This window comes from Rattus rattus, chromosome 15 (assembly GCF_011064425.1).
Source record: "Rattus rattus isolate New Zealand chromosome 15, Rrattus_CSIRO_v1, whole genome shotgun sequence".
Lineage (NCBI taxonomy): Eukaryota > Metazoa > Chordata > Mammalia > Rodentia > Muridae > Rattus > Rattus rattus.
In genome coordinates, this window is record NC_046168.1 from 60,514,858 (window position 1) to 60,531,820 (window position 16,963).

Genomic DNA, 16,963 nt, shown 5'->3' on the forward strand with positions numbered 1-16,963 from the left:
ATGAACATTCATTTTAGATTCTAAAAGGAAAGATCTTTGGGTATCACTTACTGAACTGTTAGAAAAGTATTTATCAAGTCTCCAGATTTTCTTTTAAACTCAATTGTATTCCATTCATTGACACAATATCTACCTCTAGAATTGGCCTCTTAAGATGGTTTGCGACTAACAGGTCACAATTGCTACTTACCTAAACATTATTCATTCCTGGAAACCTATAACCATAATTCAAAGACAACATGTATATTATAGAAACAAAAAAATAAACTAAAAATGATAAAATACTTTTAAAAAAGAGAGAGAATCTAGAATAACATGACATCATTAAATATGGCTCCAGGCTTCCTTGTCATGATCATGGTGTAGGTAAAACACTTCAGTATCACAAACTTGAGAATTTCTGGTAACACGTAATTCCCCTCAGATGTAGATTATCTCAATAATTATTCTGTAACTTGTCTTTCCTTATGTATGCATTCACATGCCTAGGGATAATTATCAAACATTTCAAGTACATATAAACAGTACACTTGAAAATTGGATATCAAACAAGTGGTGCTCTTGTTACATACTTTTATTGAAAAATTATTGAATTAATAATTTTTTATAGCTCACTGAAATAATAACTGCTTTTATAATCTATGGGGTAAAATGTATGAGGGAAAGTTCATTCTGAAGAATAACTGGGAGATTGTCATTCCTGCCTTATACTAAAAAAGAGAGTAGGTGGGGAGCTGGAGAGATGGCTCAGTGGTTAAGAGCACTGACTGCTCTTCCAGAGGTCCTGAGTTCAATTCCCAGCAACCACATAGAGGCACATAACTATCTATAATGAGACCTGGTACATGCAGAGAGAGGGGGGGGATAGGTATGTATGAATTGGCTGTTATGAGTTATGGACAATTTACTCTCTTAGGTATTATGACTAGGAAGCCATATATAATGGATCAGATTTCCTGATTCTTGGAGTCCATCGATATATTTCTTTTTTTCTATACTTACCATCTTAACTTTTGGTTTAAAAAAATCTATGAGATACAGAGATGGAAAAATGGCATACATTCTCTTATATCTGCAATCTTGTTTTTCATAAGGATGAAATCATCTTGAGTGTATACAAGATTAAGAGTATTTCAATTCAAGGGAGGATAAGGAGGAGCCCCAGCTGGTCCTGAAGGACCAGTTAAACATTCATTGTCATGTGTTCCTATAACTCTGGTAATTATGTTCTCAAGATTCTAACTTAATCAGTACAGGGAAATCATTCTATGGTTTGTAGAAAGCTAAAGCAATAGTTATGGTTCTAGAAATATTTTATATTTTCTCTTTTATTCTAAAATATATTCACTATTATCCTTCAAATAATTGAATATTTTTTAAAAAAAAATTAAAACATAATGAATGCAGGATCCTGGAGTCAAAACAGGGCTCAGTACATATGCATTGGGGCCTGAATATTGCTCTCTTGCACTCCCATAAAAAGATGGGCATAGCTGCCTGAGTCTTTGATCCTGGTAGTGGGCGGTGGGGCACTAGGATCACAGGACCACACTGGACAGCCTACTTAGTGAGATAGTGGCTCCAGGATTAGTTAGAGACCCTTTCTAAAAGAAAAGTGAAGCTGTACTGGAAGAATAAGTTTTATGTAAGTATCTAGCTTACATATGCACACACAAACACACACACACACACACACACACACACACACACACACGCTTAGCTTATATACCTGAATATACATACATGCATGGGCATGTGCACACACACACACACACACACACACACACACACACACACACAACATAAATGCAGAAAGCCTTGGCGACATTCAGTAGCTTTTGAGAAATAAAACTGAGCATGTTGTTTTGTTTTAATAGTTATTTTAAAACTTAAAGTATTTTAAACAGAATGGATTATAAACTATATACCAATCCAAGGTCACTTGCAAGACGATACCAATGGGGTTGCAAAAATATTAAGCCATCCATTTCATCTTTTTTACTACTTTACCTAGGGAAATATTTTACAAACATTGTGTTTCTGTCATAACAGTTTATATCCATATTTTGAAATATAATTTTTATGATGCTTTTATGTATCATATAGGGGTCTTCTTTACGGAAGACAAATAATAGGTTGTCCCTGCTTGCTCACAAAAGTACATCTTCATAACAATGCAATCATATTTAGAAAATTCCATTGATGTCACATCCTTTGTCTCTCTTGGAACAATTTTTATATGGTAGCTACTGTCATAACTGAAGAGCATTGTTTCTTTCACCATAAACACTGCAAATGTCAAGTAGAATACGATTAAAACTACTGTGTAAGGGTATGGTTTTCTTTTGATATCAAATCACAAAAGAAAGATACTCTAGTGCTACCTCTAGTAATCAAATTATTTAAGATTATTAACATTCAAAACTTTTAGACAGAGAAGAATAAAGGACACTACCGTTTGAATGAGGTTCAAATCACCTCAATTTTTGAGTACCTTGTTAATTTTCAGGAACCTTATTGAAGTATTTATTGGCCTATTAGAGTCAGGGTGGCCACTTATTTTTATTTCTCACAGAGCCTCACTGAATTTCCACATACTGTATGTATGTATTCTATCAAAATATTTATCATACTTTATTGCCTATGAATAACCAATCAAAATACGTATCATAAGTTACTGTAAATATATTCTTAGATATATGTTTTTCTCATTAAGTTATAAATTTCAAGATTTGGGGGTATGTCTACTATTTCCAACTTGTCCTATATTCTATCATAGATATATGGTCCTATTGTCACGGTTGGTTTTGGTGTCAATTTGACACAGGGTAGACTCTCAGAAGAGGAAATCACAACTCTGTAAGGTTACCCTATAGATAAGCCTGTAAGGCATTTTCCTGATTGAGAATTAATGTGGGGACAGCCATGCTCACTGCAAGCAGTGCCAGCCCTGGACAAGTGGTCCTAGGGTGTAGAAGACGACAAATTGAATAAGTAATACCAGTGAGCACTACTCTCTATGCCCTCTTCCTGCTCTGAGTACCCTCAGAGTGCCATGTGAATTATAATCTGAAATAAACCCTTGCCTCCACAAGTTGTTTTGGATCATGACATTTTATTCATAAAAATAAAAATCCTAAATAATAAAAACAAAACAGAAGACCTATATTCCAAACACATGAGATGCTTAATAAATGTGTATATTAATTGAACAATTATCAGTGCCTTTTAGGAATACATACAGTCATATTTCAAGATTATGATGTTAACATCACCCTGTTGTAACATCGAAATGTAACAATCGTGTCGATTTAGTAATAAAATTCATTATTGCTGTATACTGTCTCTTTAACAGAAAAAAATGTTAGAGGTTTATAGACATTCACTAATATCCAATATCACTTGAGAACTTAGTTACTCCTCATAACAAGATTTTGACACATTATCTCTCATTAAGCCTTTTCAATACGCTATGAAATTGTTCCTAACTTTATCTTCATTATACATCTCAGGGAACAGAGGCTTACAAGTAAGTTTCTACAGTCTTATAGCTAGATCTAGTGTGGAATAGAATCTTAGCTATTTCTTAGCTTGGATTCGGCACTATCTGGCATATCCATTTAATTAGGACTATGAATCGAATGAACAATAGAACATGGGGTAAAAACAAACTCTCCCAACATCTGAGTCTAGATTTCTTCATCTCAGAGGCTGTCTCCTTTCCTTTAATGGCACCTTATTTTAACATAGTCAACAAACAATGGGCCACATACGTTCCGAGTCATGCTGAACAGGTCACAACCTGATCTTGTTCACCTTCACAATTCCTCTCATTAAAATACTTTACTATGACTTTTTTTTAATATAGGAGATTGGAAATATGTTCATTTTTGTGGGAGTTCACTGAGCCCCAAAAATGTGTTCAGAATTTCATGGGATGAGCCACTTAACCCTGTTTTCTGAGAACCTAAGCACATTCCTTCATCGGTGCGATACAAGTTATGAAGAGCTAAGCAGTCTATCCCACCTTCTCTAATAATTTCTATAAACAGAATAGGTACAGATACTCGTGATTTTTTTGTTTAAATTGAGTAGCTAATTCTTGGACAAGACAGTTTTTTTTTCATTTTCCTTTATTTTCAGTTATTTTGTTTGCCTTCATTTTTCATTGTATTACTGAAATGTGTGAAGAACAAAAAAAAAGGACTGACCCCCCTGCAGTCCTTTCATAAAGGAACAATTATGGGTCAGAGTTTTGTCTGTGGGATGTCAACCTACCCCAAAAAATTATTAAAATAAAGATGCGTAATACTATATGTGTCTGCAAAAAAACTAATGTTTAAGAAATTATGTGTGGGAGAGTATGATTAAAGTACATTGAATAAAACTCAATAAATTCTTTGACATGGCCTGAGACATGGTTTGGTCAGTAGCATGCTGCTAGGCAAGCATGAAAATCTGAGTTTGGATGAGTATACCCGAGGAGCTGGATTTTCATTCATTTTCTAAGCCCAGTGCTGAGTGAAGAGCAGGTTCCGTGAGAAAAACTTTCATTTAAAAAGATGGTGGAGGGTTGGAGATTTAGCTCAGTGGTAGAGTGCTTGCCTAGCAAGCGCAAGGCGCTAGGCCCTGGGTTCAGTCCTCAACTCTGGAAAAAAAATCTGGTGGAAATCTATAAAGGGAGACAACAAATACCTACCTCTGGTAGGATCTACATGTGGATACACACACATACATGCTCACACACACACACGCTCAAACACATGCTCACACACACATGCTCACACACACATACACACACGCACGCTCAAACACACACACACTCACACACAAACGCACACACACACACACACACACACACACATGCTCACACACACATGCTCACACACACACACATGCTCACACACACACATGCTCACACATACACACGCTCACACACAAACGCTCACACATAGACACACATGCTCACACATACACATGCTCACACACACACGCTCACACACACAGATACATACACACACATACACACACACACAGTCACACATACACATGCTCACACACACACATACACACACACACACATGCTCACACACACACACACACACACATACACACACACACACACAATCCCGTAACAACATGGAAAATGTAGGGGGTACTAAGTGACAAGCACTCTGGATAACAACTGGTCCAAAAATTGCATCTGTGTGCAATATTTGCTGTTTTGTTTACTTGGCAATGAGGCTTGCTGATGATATGATATGATATGATATGATATGATATGATATGATATGATATGATATGATATGTCTTTTGATCTTAGAGTCTCAAGTTCCTGACCAGCCAAGTTCTCTCCATGTGAGGCCCCAGACAAACTGCATCATCATGAGTTGGACTCCACCTCTCAATCCAAACATCGTGGTGAGAGGCTATATTATCGGATATGGTGTTGGCAGCCCTTATGCTGAGACAGTGCGTGTGGACAGTAAGCAGCGGTACTATTCCATCGAGAGGCTGGGTGAGTAACTCCAGTTTATTCTAACAGAAGAAAGTGGGTTATTATCCATTATTTTATTTCTCATAAACTTGGCTCGTATATTATGATTTCAGCATGTACCATGGATTAGTTAAGTCACTCTACACACACACACACACACACACACACACACACACACACACACACACACACACAGAAGCTCATATCCACACATACACATTCTGTCTATCCTCCCTCTATTCTATGTAGGCATTCTGCTCTAGAGAGCTCTCATAGAATGAACCCTTTCATTATATGCTTAAGGCTTACAACTGCATTGAGTAACTTTTCTTTTTCTGACCATCCTTGAAAATCTGTAATCTTCCTCATTCTTGTAAATGCAAGATAATGCATTTTAAATTTCATGGTACCTGCAAGGAAGGCTTCTGTTAATTCTTTTTTAAATCTTAGTTGTCCAATCACAGTGACTTGTTTGCCTTCAACATCTGTAGAAAAAGCATTGTGGCTATGTCATTATGATTGTAACATGTGATGAAAAGAAGAATTTCCAATCAAGGCAGTAAATCTCTTCTGTATGTGTTTCTTTCCTTCATAATCCAAATCTCTTGTCAGAGTTGGCTTCATATTTGCATGAATCCAATGCTTCTGCTGTGCTCTTGTATAAGGTCAGCTGTGTGTATAAACCTTCAGTTCATTTTATGCTGATTTTCTATGGTGTGCTAAGGATTCGTATCATTAGCAGAGGGAAGTGATAAATAATATATCAGGATGCCAATAAGTTAAGTAATTGTCACAAAGTAAAAGGTAAGTTCATTCTACCTGTTGATTTAAAACCATGTTACTGGCAGTGAAATGCTTTGACCTCTCTGGAAATGAAACTTGATTAGGGGTGGGAAGCTCTCGTCATTTGCAGTGTCCCTCGCAAACAGAACATTTGTGATGAGAAGCCTGATTTGAATCTGAATAGCTAAAATGCGGTCGTAAGAATAGATTCTATCAATGCAGAAATAAAATTGCACCAATCCATTTTCTCTGTAATTGCTCCAAACACTAATGAGAGAATCACCTACTGAAACTGGCCACAATTAGAGTTAGTTTGGCATTTAAAATAATATTCCCCCAGTCAGCTTCAGGGTCTGAATATGAGGGCAATCACAAAGCTCATATTTTATGGCCGTCAAACCTGTGTCAGGGGACTCTCAGTTATCCATTATTCAGAATACACCGTCTCTGACAGGGCATCTTTATTCTACTAACCAGACAAGGCAGGTTAGCATGCACGAGCTCCTGGCAGCAAGAATAAATGCATTGCAAAACAAGCAAGGCTGGAAAGAAAAACTCCATGTTTGCACTGTGTCCTTTCATGATTTTCTTTATTACGAAGACATGGGAATGATAATGAAAGTTTACCATATTGTGTAATTAACATTGCTGCTTTCCCTAAATGCTAATCAAGATGAAGAAAATCTTCTTAAGGTGTGGTCTAAAGAACAAAGAGAAAGGCTGAGGTGTACATCCATAGCAAAGCCATGACTAGGAGGAAAGAACGAGTGAGAGTTCAACTTTACTCATGAATTTTGTATTTTACAGCTTATTTGGATAAATAATTCCTATGTATAGACACACACGCACAAAAGCACAGAGCCACACCCATGGACACTTATACATGCACACACAGACACTCAGATGAACACATAAACATACAAACAGATACCCACACATATGTACACACGTTCCCACATGGCATACTTTTAAGGAAATCATAAAATATAAACGTTGATATAAATATCAAATTAAAGAATATGCAGTTGGTTTTCACTAGGGTGTGTGTGATTATATAAATAGGAGTATATGGATCAACTTGTAATTTCTGCAAAGATTCATGTCTGTCCACAGACTCCAGGATGAAATCACTAATGTCTTCTTTTATGATGTTAAACATGAAAATAATTGTTAAGTCCCTGTAACAAAATACCTCAGCCAACCACACAGGGTTGATGACAGTTGCAAGGAGTTGGGCACATTACTGTGTTGAAGAACATCAGGAGAGCAGTTTCATCACAGAAGCAGAAAGCAAGTATCCATGTCTCTTATATTCTACCTGGTTTCCCACTGATGGGACATTTCTGCCTACAGTTAGGCCTTGTCTTCTGTTCTTTATCTTATCGAGAAAAACCCTCCTCTCACAGTAGAAGTAAGCTTTAGCAATATCCTAAGTATCAATGAGATAGACAACCTAGGTTAATCAACATTAATCGTTAGCAGTTATCATGGAATCATTTAGGTAGAGACACGTGTATAATATTTCCAGTATTAAAACCACAAAATTGTGTAATATCTATTTTTCTTGGGATAAACTGCCATTTTATTTTTTTCTTTTATTGAAAAGAGATTTTGTTCATAAGGTATACTGTTTACAATTTCCGTACCATATTCAATCTTCAAGTAAATAAAAAATTATAAGTACCGCACAATAGTTACATACTTAAACATTAAGAAAACTCTTAAATAATTAGGCATAATTTAGCCCTAACTTCAAGTATCAAATTTGTGTTTTCGACTTCATGATAACTACTTGCTTTATCACCAGCAGAAAAGTCTCCTCCTGTTCTCTTACAGGAGAATCAAAAATTAAGAACAGTGTTTTTTATGCTTAATAATTATTTCATATTTATATAAAGGGCTGCATAACCTACCTTGCTGCTGGAAATATAATATCATTTGAAAAAATATTTACTATTACCTGATCAAAATGATTAACATGTCTTGAATAAGTGAACAGGCTCATTAACGATTTTTCCACCAGATATTTATAGTTAACCCAGTGACATTTTACTTTGTTGACTAAGGAGCTGTTGTGTCAGGTGTAATATACATTCATAATGAGATATGCATGCTTTGAATTTAATTACATTAGACCAACTTATTTTGTAAAGGACTATATACAGATTGTCACATCTATTCATCATTACACACACACACACACACACACACACACACACACTGTACCTATTGGTATATAATAAGCTATACATTTAAAGTATTTATTTCTGAATTTTAAAAACTGATATTAATGTGTAATATTTCTTTTAAAGCTCTTCCCTTATTGTTTAAATATTAGAAAGATAGCAAATGCTTCCGTTGGACTTATCCCTACCAAATATGTTTTGGAAAGTTTTAAGTGGGATTGTGATTTAAATCAGTTTTGGAATATTTAGTGTGAAAGCACAAATTTCATAACATTAACTGTACATCCTATACCTGTTTAATTCACCTGTTCTATCAACTCTGTAGATGCTATGGAATTTCCTACTTAAGCAGTAGAAAGAAATGAGAAAACACTTAGCTGTATAGTTCCTGAGACCTCCTGCTTTATTGAAATAGGAAGATCAGTGAAGTGTAAAGTGCCAGATGCAAGCATTTTTGGATAATTTCTGATCTTGGGGAAATTTTCAGTATTTGCCATGAAATTGGTCCTGGAGTCTTAAATATGTCATTTATCTGACATGTAAGAAAGGCTACACATTCCTCGCTTTCAGGCAATTTTAGTAACACGTTTTTAGAATGCTTGTAAAGTGGTTTTTCCCTCTTAAAATGATCTATTTTTATTTTTAGTATGATAAATTAAATTCACTTTTTTAAAAGATTTATTTTATGTATATAAGTACACTGTAGCTGTCTTCAGACACACCAGAAGAGGGCATCAGATCCCACTACAGATGGTTGTGAGCCACCATGTGGATGATGGGAATTGAACTCAGGATCTCTGGAAGAGCAGTCAGTGCTCTTACCCACTGAGCCATCTCCCCAGCCCTTAAATTCAGTTTTGAAGGGAAGCTAAACCTGGATGTCTCATATAAAGTAACTATTGTCCCTTTATTGTATAATTAGTTTTGATTTGTCATTATTTATATATTTATTTGGTTTTATATTTAATGGTTATACTTGACAGCAATGCTCTTGTATTCTCTTTTTCTATTTTCAATTTGTTAATATTTATTGGCCTCAGAATGAGTTATTACAAACATATTCTAATTCATATTATATGTTCTTACTGTTCCTTGGACAGTTATTTAGAGTTTCATAGTTTGAGTTTTGAGCTTTTATATTATTCATTTATATTTTTATATTTGCATGTATAAAACACATACTCATTTACAACAGTCCTTTTAAAATTGTTGAGACTTATTTTATAGATTAACATAATATAAATTTTTAGTCAATATTCATTTAAATACAATATGTATTATACAGATTCTAAACTTTTCATACATGCCAGTTTGAATTTGAAAGCACACTCTGAGTGTAAGTTTTAGATCGCCAAGGTATTACCTAAGTTTTCTGATAAATATCTCTCTGGATATCGAAGTAGTCACCAAAATTACCTTGGAAAGTTGTTAAATCAATAAAGTTACAACTTTTATGACTAAAGACTAAATTATGTCTGTTCCCTAAATGTCTCCTTGCAATTTATCCCCATAATGTAGGACTTTTGCTATTTATTACTCTTCTGTTCTATTTATTACTAACATAGCCACAGTAGGCTTAAGCGTATTATTAAAATACTAGTTGACTGTGTCAAACATTCACATTTTTATAACATCAGATGGAAATCTTATAGCACAATTGATCAACAGAGAGGTACAGGAAAATGGTATTCTTAGAATCTTACATTATACTAAAGCTAGAAAGCTTTGTATTTAAAACTTCCAGATTGCAATTCAGTTCACATCCCTTCTTAAAGGGTTTTAACTATTTATCAGAAATAAGTTTTTCTCAATTATTGTTCTCGTCCTTTCTGTTATCACTTCAATGGTGCACTGCTGGTCAAACAATATCAATATTATTTTACTCAGAAATATTTTAATTTTTACCATTTAATCAAATATTTAAGATGACTCACATAGCCTAGAACCATGAAATTTAGGTCTATTTGTAATGGGTCATTCATGGAACAGGGATTATTTTCTCCCATATTTTTTCCATAATCTGTGTCCTATTTGTCTCTTCTAGAAGGCACAGTATGCTTATCCTACAATCTCTTCATGCACCTTAGATGAGATAGTAACCATGGAAGCATTTCAATTTTAATTGAAATGTGCGTGTGTGTGTGTGTGTGTGTGTGTGTGTGTGTGTGTGTGTGTGTAATTAAGACAGAATTTTGTGTATTACTTATAGATTTGTAATAGAGTAATTTTTAAATAGTTGAGCTTGAGTGATTTTTTAACTCAGATACAGGAAATACATATTATTATATAAGTTCATTCATTATTGAAATTAATTGCCCTGAATAAAATACAGTACAGTAGCCTTTTTCATTTTTATTGGTTATTTTATTTATTTACATTTCTAATGTTAACCCCCTTCCCGGTTTCCCCTCCACAAAGCCCCTCTTCCTCCCATCTCCCCCCTGCCTCTATGAGGGTGCTCCATCAACTGCCCACCCACTCCTTGACTCAGTACCCTACAATAGCATTCCTCTACACTGGGTCATCAAACTTCCCATAAGAAGAAGGGGTCTCCTCCCAGTGATACCAGATTAGGCAATCCTCTGCTACATATCCATTTGGAACCATGTGTCCCTATGTGTTTTCTTTGGTTGGTGGTTTAGTCCTGGGAGCTTTAGAGGGTCTGGTTGGTTGATATCCTTGTTCTTCCTGTGCTGTTGCAAACCCTTTCAGCTCCTACAGTCCTTGCCCTAACTTCTCCATTGGGATCCCTGCACTCAGTCCAATGTTTGACTGCATACATCCGCATCTGCATTTGTCAGGCTCTGGCAGAGCCTCTCAGGAGACAGCTACATCAGGCTCCTGTCAGCAAGCACTTCTTGGCATCAGCAATAGTGTCTGTGTTTAGTGTCTGCAGATGGGATGAATCCTTAGGTGGGGTGGTCTCTGGATGGCCTTTCCTTCGGTCTCTGCTCCACACTTTGTCGCTGCATTTCCTTTTGACGAGAAGAATTCTGGATTGATATTTTTAGTCCATGTGAATGACAAAAATATAAAGTCACTGTTTTAAATATAATCACATACTGATTATAACATCCTGGGTAAGAGAACTCCTCTTGTTCACCAAGAGCACCGCTTGCCCAGGGAGGAGTGACAAGGGATAAGAAAATGTCAGGCCATAAGATCACTCCTCTGAATACAAGAAGAAGAAGGGCTATTATCTTCCCTTTCCTTTCCTGGTTAGTTTCTCCTAAACGCCTAGGCATTTTCAGGCAGTCCTTTAAGGACAGCTGCGTGATGATTCATTAATAATGCATTCAGTCTATTTGTACCTCCTTTCTCACTCTCCACTCTCCCAGGTCCAAAGCAGGTGCATTGTCTTATACCTGGTGAATTTTTTAAAGCTATTTGGAAAAATACATTACAAAAGATGAATTCTATTATTGAACAAGAGGAGAAAAGATCATCTCATTGGAGAGAAATATCTCTCACTCTCCATATATATATATATATATATATATATATATATATATATATAATCTTTATTCTCTATACAAAGGAATAAGTGATTATTTCTCTCCTCCATTCAAGACCCTATAAAAGACTCAGTGGTTGATTCTTCCTCCCAGTTTAGGTTCCAGCATTCAAACAATAAAATGTTTCTTACATCTTTTGCAGTTTTCTAGAAAATGTCTTATTTGGGTTAAAACAATCCCGACCCCATCCCCAGTCCTCAGTATGTTCAGACAGGTAGCTAGCTATTTAGTGTATTTTTCGCCAAGGTCTATGAAACATAAACAATTTATTTATTCATCTCCCCCAGTAGCAGGTATCACTCAGGTTCTCAAAATGAAGGAAAAAAAAAAGAAAGAAACAATAAAATAAGGAAAGTAAAAGTTGTTCTTAATGTAAATATATATAATATACAACAAAATATACACGTTTAAATGTATACATTTACATTAAACTTAATTTATACAATAAATAAACATTGCCATATATTTATGACTATTGATTATGATTTTTCATATTCATCAGTAAATAAGTTATAGTCAGTGTTTACCCATATACTAAATGGAGATTATAATAAAGACCTGGCTCCTAGAGATGCGAATGGTAAAATCAGGCAGATCATGTGAAGAGACGCTTCCCACATGAAAAAATCAAGGTGTTTCTGGGAAATTAAAGCCTGAAAGTTCACCCAGAAAAATATAATATAATATAATATAATATAATATAATATAATATAGTGGCATAAGATGTTAATCCTAAATATTCTTAAGTAGCATAAACCATAGATTTTTATTTTATTTTTTGGATGAGTGCTGGGGCTTAGACATAAAATATATTATTTTATCCCATGGGCTATGCTTGGAGCTAACTGTGGGGAACAAAAAGCAAAAGCAAAAGACTCAGGCATTTTGCTTTATTAAGCAGTTACGCCAGTAAATCCAAGCATTTTTCCCTTCATTTCTATCAAGTTCTGCTCCATGTATTTTGAAGCTTTGAAGGCATCAGATGCTTAATTGTTTAGAATTATATTTCCTTTCCATTGAATTACTCAATTTTCCATCTCTAAACCATCCTACATTATCATGACAATGATAATATCCATATTCTAAAATATATTTTGATATTAATACTACTACTAATGATAAATACAGTTGTATGTCAGTGTTGACATAATGCTCCTTGCACATTTTTTGTTTTTCTACCTTATAAATGTGTGTATTTTAACTCATAGAGGATTCCTTATTGATAGGAGATAAAGGATATTAATCTGTTACTTTCCAAACAGACCTAGACGCAAGGAAAAAATAATTCAATCATTTTTGTACCTCTATACATAACATGTGGGTTAGTTTCTTTCTTTTTTAGCTTAGAAGATTGTTTTCCCTTTTATTGATTTTATCCGTGAACTATGTATACATATATACATGCTCTTTAAATTTGGGGGATTTATCAACATTGTCAATTATACTCAAATCGTAGTTTTTCCTTTTCAAGTGACTTAGGTTATAGGACTATTCCAGTGCTTTAAGAAACTCTCTTCATCTTCCATCTCTCTGCCTTTTTGTGGTAGTGTTTTGATGTCTGTGTTATCTGGGGCAGAATTCCTATTGTGTTTAAAGCCAGCGAGGTTTTTGTTGTCTACCTTACTTCACTGACTGGGTAATAAAAAACTACCTAACCTTATCAGTGCCCAGCATACTGTACACTGGCTCTGCGAGGGGCATTTTTGGTTTTTTTGTTTTGTTTTGGTTTTTTGTGGCATATTTTGCCATTTTTTTATTGCTGCTTTTTACTTACTTCCATTTATCACATTACAGATTTGTTTGCATTTATATTTATTACCTTTTACTGTATAATCGATTTTAAATTTATTGGCCATTATTATTTTTTTTTTGATTTTGCAGGTATTTGACCTGCTTTTTTTATTTTATTTTATTTTTTTAACTTGAGTATTTTTTTTATTTTACATTTCGAGTGTTATTCCTTTCCTGGTTTCCGGCCAACATCCTCCTAACCCTCCCCTTCCCTTCTTTATGGGTGTTCCCCTCCCCATCCTCCCCCCATTGCTGCCCTCCTCCCAACAATCACGTTCAGTCTTCATGTTTGAAATTTTAATTAAAGTGCTGGGTCTTGAGCAGTCTTCAGTATACATAACATGATTTATATTTTTAGTGGTTCCCCCCAGATTAGTTTTTCCGCACTTTCCCCAGAACCTCTTTCTGTTAAGTCATCCTCAGGATGAGTTACTTTTTGTTAGGGGTTGCAAATTATGTGAGCTTCCTAAATGTGCGTGTGTGCGTGCATGCATGTGCGTGCGTGCGTGCGTGCGTGCGTGCGTGTGTGCGTGTGTGCGTGTGTGCGTGTGTGTGATGTTTTGGTCATCAGAGATTTTGATGTTTTTTTTTAATATCTGTAAATTTGGTTCTATGATGAAGATATTGGAAACCAAGCCCACTCTGTTCTTTGCCTTCCTGTCTTAAATGGTTAGTGTCAAATATCATGAAGATAAATTCCTATGACTTCCTGATTCCCCTCAGGTTACTGAGAGCGCTAAGAATTTTACTTCTGCTCCTGTTGTGTGGTTTATGTCCCAGCCCTGTGAAAGCTTCCTCACACAGTGACTGAAAACAACTCAGACGCGGTCTGAAGACAGAACCCCTGCAGCCCCACCAGTCTACTTCCCATCCCTTTGTGCTTTCCCATACTCCTGGCTGCTTTCTTTGGTCACCACACACTGCTCTGTCGGTGGACTCTGATGACGGAAAGCTCCAGATACTTTCTAGTTTTTTTCCCACCCTTCCGTTGCACTCTGGAACGTCCAGGCCAAAGATGAGAAATTAAAATGTGCGTGCGATTTTCATCTCTCTCAGGAGTCATAGATCTGCATGGCTCAGTAGCCAGCGTCACAAAACTGTGAAATAGATGCCTATTTTAAACTAAATTTAAGAGTAAATCCAGTCTCTAGAAGTTCATTTCACTCAAAATGGTTACGTTTAAATAATGGTTAAATCAGCCCTTATTATATCAATGTACCAAACTTTCCAGCTTTTCAAAAATACCGGAGGCCAGGTATATTACACTTATCTCTCGGTCCCTACCATTAATCTCATCAAGAATGAATCTGTCATATTGCATTTTTTCCAGGAGTAAATTTAACTTGAACGCTCTTAGAAACGGGTCTTTTCGCCTGTGGAGAAATGAACCTTTATAACTCCCAGAGTGCATTTGAAGCTCAGTGAGTTCAGTATAAATTACATGTTAAGCTCAGCATGTGCCCATCAAAAAAAATTTCTTCATGCATATAATATAAAAGTTTTGAGTCTATGACATGCAAACATTTTAAATAAGAAAAATCAATTCACTTTAGTAGTCCCAAGAATAGTCAACATACATGAATAAAAAATGAATGAGCGCCGTGGGGTAGACATTTTATTATTTTGAAATGAAGTGCATTATAGGTGTTGGTTAACAAAATTCTGCTTCGTATTTTTGGAAAAGGGTATAAGAATAATTATGGAAAGTTATTTTTTTTCTTACCTGACGTATAAAATCGTGACTCTAGAGGCTCAGTAAAAATAAGTCATTTCATGGTAGAGGAAACAAGGAGGGAAGAAGATATCCTTACTTATTTATCCTTAAATTTCGTATTCAAAATGGATTTTCAGTTCTGCAATAGAAAATGCTGTTGTAGATTGTGAGACCAGAGCGGGCCACTGGAGAGGCATGTATTAAAGCTATGGAAAGCAGATTAGAAGAACGGCAACTCATTTTTATATTTTTTTTTCATTTATACAGGAAATAACTGCTCATTCTCACATTGACACCAGTAATTTATTTAGTTCTTTTAATGCGTTCTTATTGTGTCTCCCTGACATTAAAATATAGGCATAATTTTTACATTCTTTATGAGAAAAGAATGTGGAATCTAATATATATATATATATAGCTAATTTCTAAAAAATTCAAAGGTTCTGTCATACTCGACTTTTATCTTAAATATGTGTATAAAAATCAACAAAGAACACACATTATTATTTGACTCAGTATTATTTTAAGATTTGTTTTGTCCACTTAGTAACGATTAATCAAACACTAAATGGGTCAGCTTCTTCCCCCCCCCAGACTATTGCTTAATTAGGAGGAAGATGGGTGCTAAAAGATAACCATTTGTATTTTGCCAACCTGACTATATAAAATTATGTACTGAACGACGTTAAGGATGCACACCACACAGAGGAGAGTATCGAGCACTGAGAAGCCTAACACATGCTGTTGTCAGGCATAGCCCAGGCTTCTAAATGCATATCTCTTCAATAGAAAAAAAAATAGATATATCTCTTGCAAAGAGTAAAGGAAACACAACACTTTGTATCTCTTCTGCTTTGTGCGTTTGTAATTTGAAATGCGACTTTGATATGAGATTTTTAGAAGAACTTTATTCACGATGAAAGCAGGAAAGTGTTTACTAAAAGTCTGGGTCAAATTCACTCTGGTGGTAAAAACGTGAAATAAGGTATCTAGGACTGTGCAGTCAAGGAGAAACAAGGGAAGCTGAAGGTCTAGTGAATAAACCCATTGAGCCATGAATACAAGTTCGTAAAAAAAAAAAAAAATCAGGAATAATGGATAGAGAGAAAATGTGAGAACTGTTTGGAGAAGGTTGAAAACTACAACCCCTTGAGATGCTTGGAATTTTTTTTATTCCACAGCTATTCTAGATCTCATGATGTGTGTCTAATAATTAGCCTTGTGTTGTAACGATTAAGTAAAATATATTAGTGAGAAGTACTTTCATTGAACTTTGCATATTGTTTGTTATGAAACATGCCTTTGCTCTATAGCCAAATCTGGGCTACACCAGACTACTAACTGCTGGGATTGAAGATATGATGAACTATACCTAGCTATTATATAAATATATTTTTGTATTTTATTTAAATACTTAAAAATAAGAATCTTCAAAGGCAGTGGAATCTTGGGTCAGGAGTTAAGCCATCCCACAACA

The 16,963-nt window shown here is 35.2% G+C and overlaps 1 protein-coding gene across 1 annotated transcript in view; it reads left to right on the forward strand.

The window, feature by feature from the left end:
• Dcc (DCC netrin 1 receptor) overlaps positions 1 to 16,963 on the forward strand; it is a 1,074,495-nt gene that overhangs the window by 917,544 nt on the left and 139,988 nt on the right. Inside the window, exon 15 of the mRNA XM_032886223.1 lies at positions 5,324 to 5,518. Coding sequence (XP_032742114.1) covers positions 5,324 to 5,518 — 195 coding nt within the window. The remainder of the gene's footprint in view (positions 1 to 5,323; positions 5,519 to 16,963) is intronic.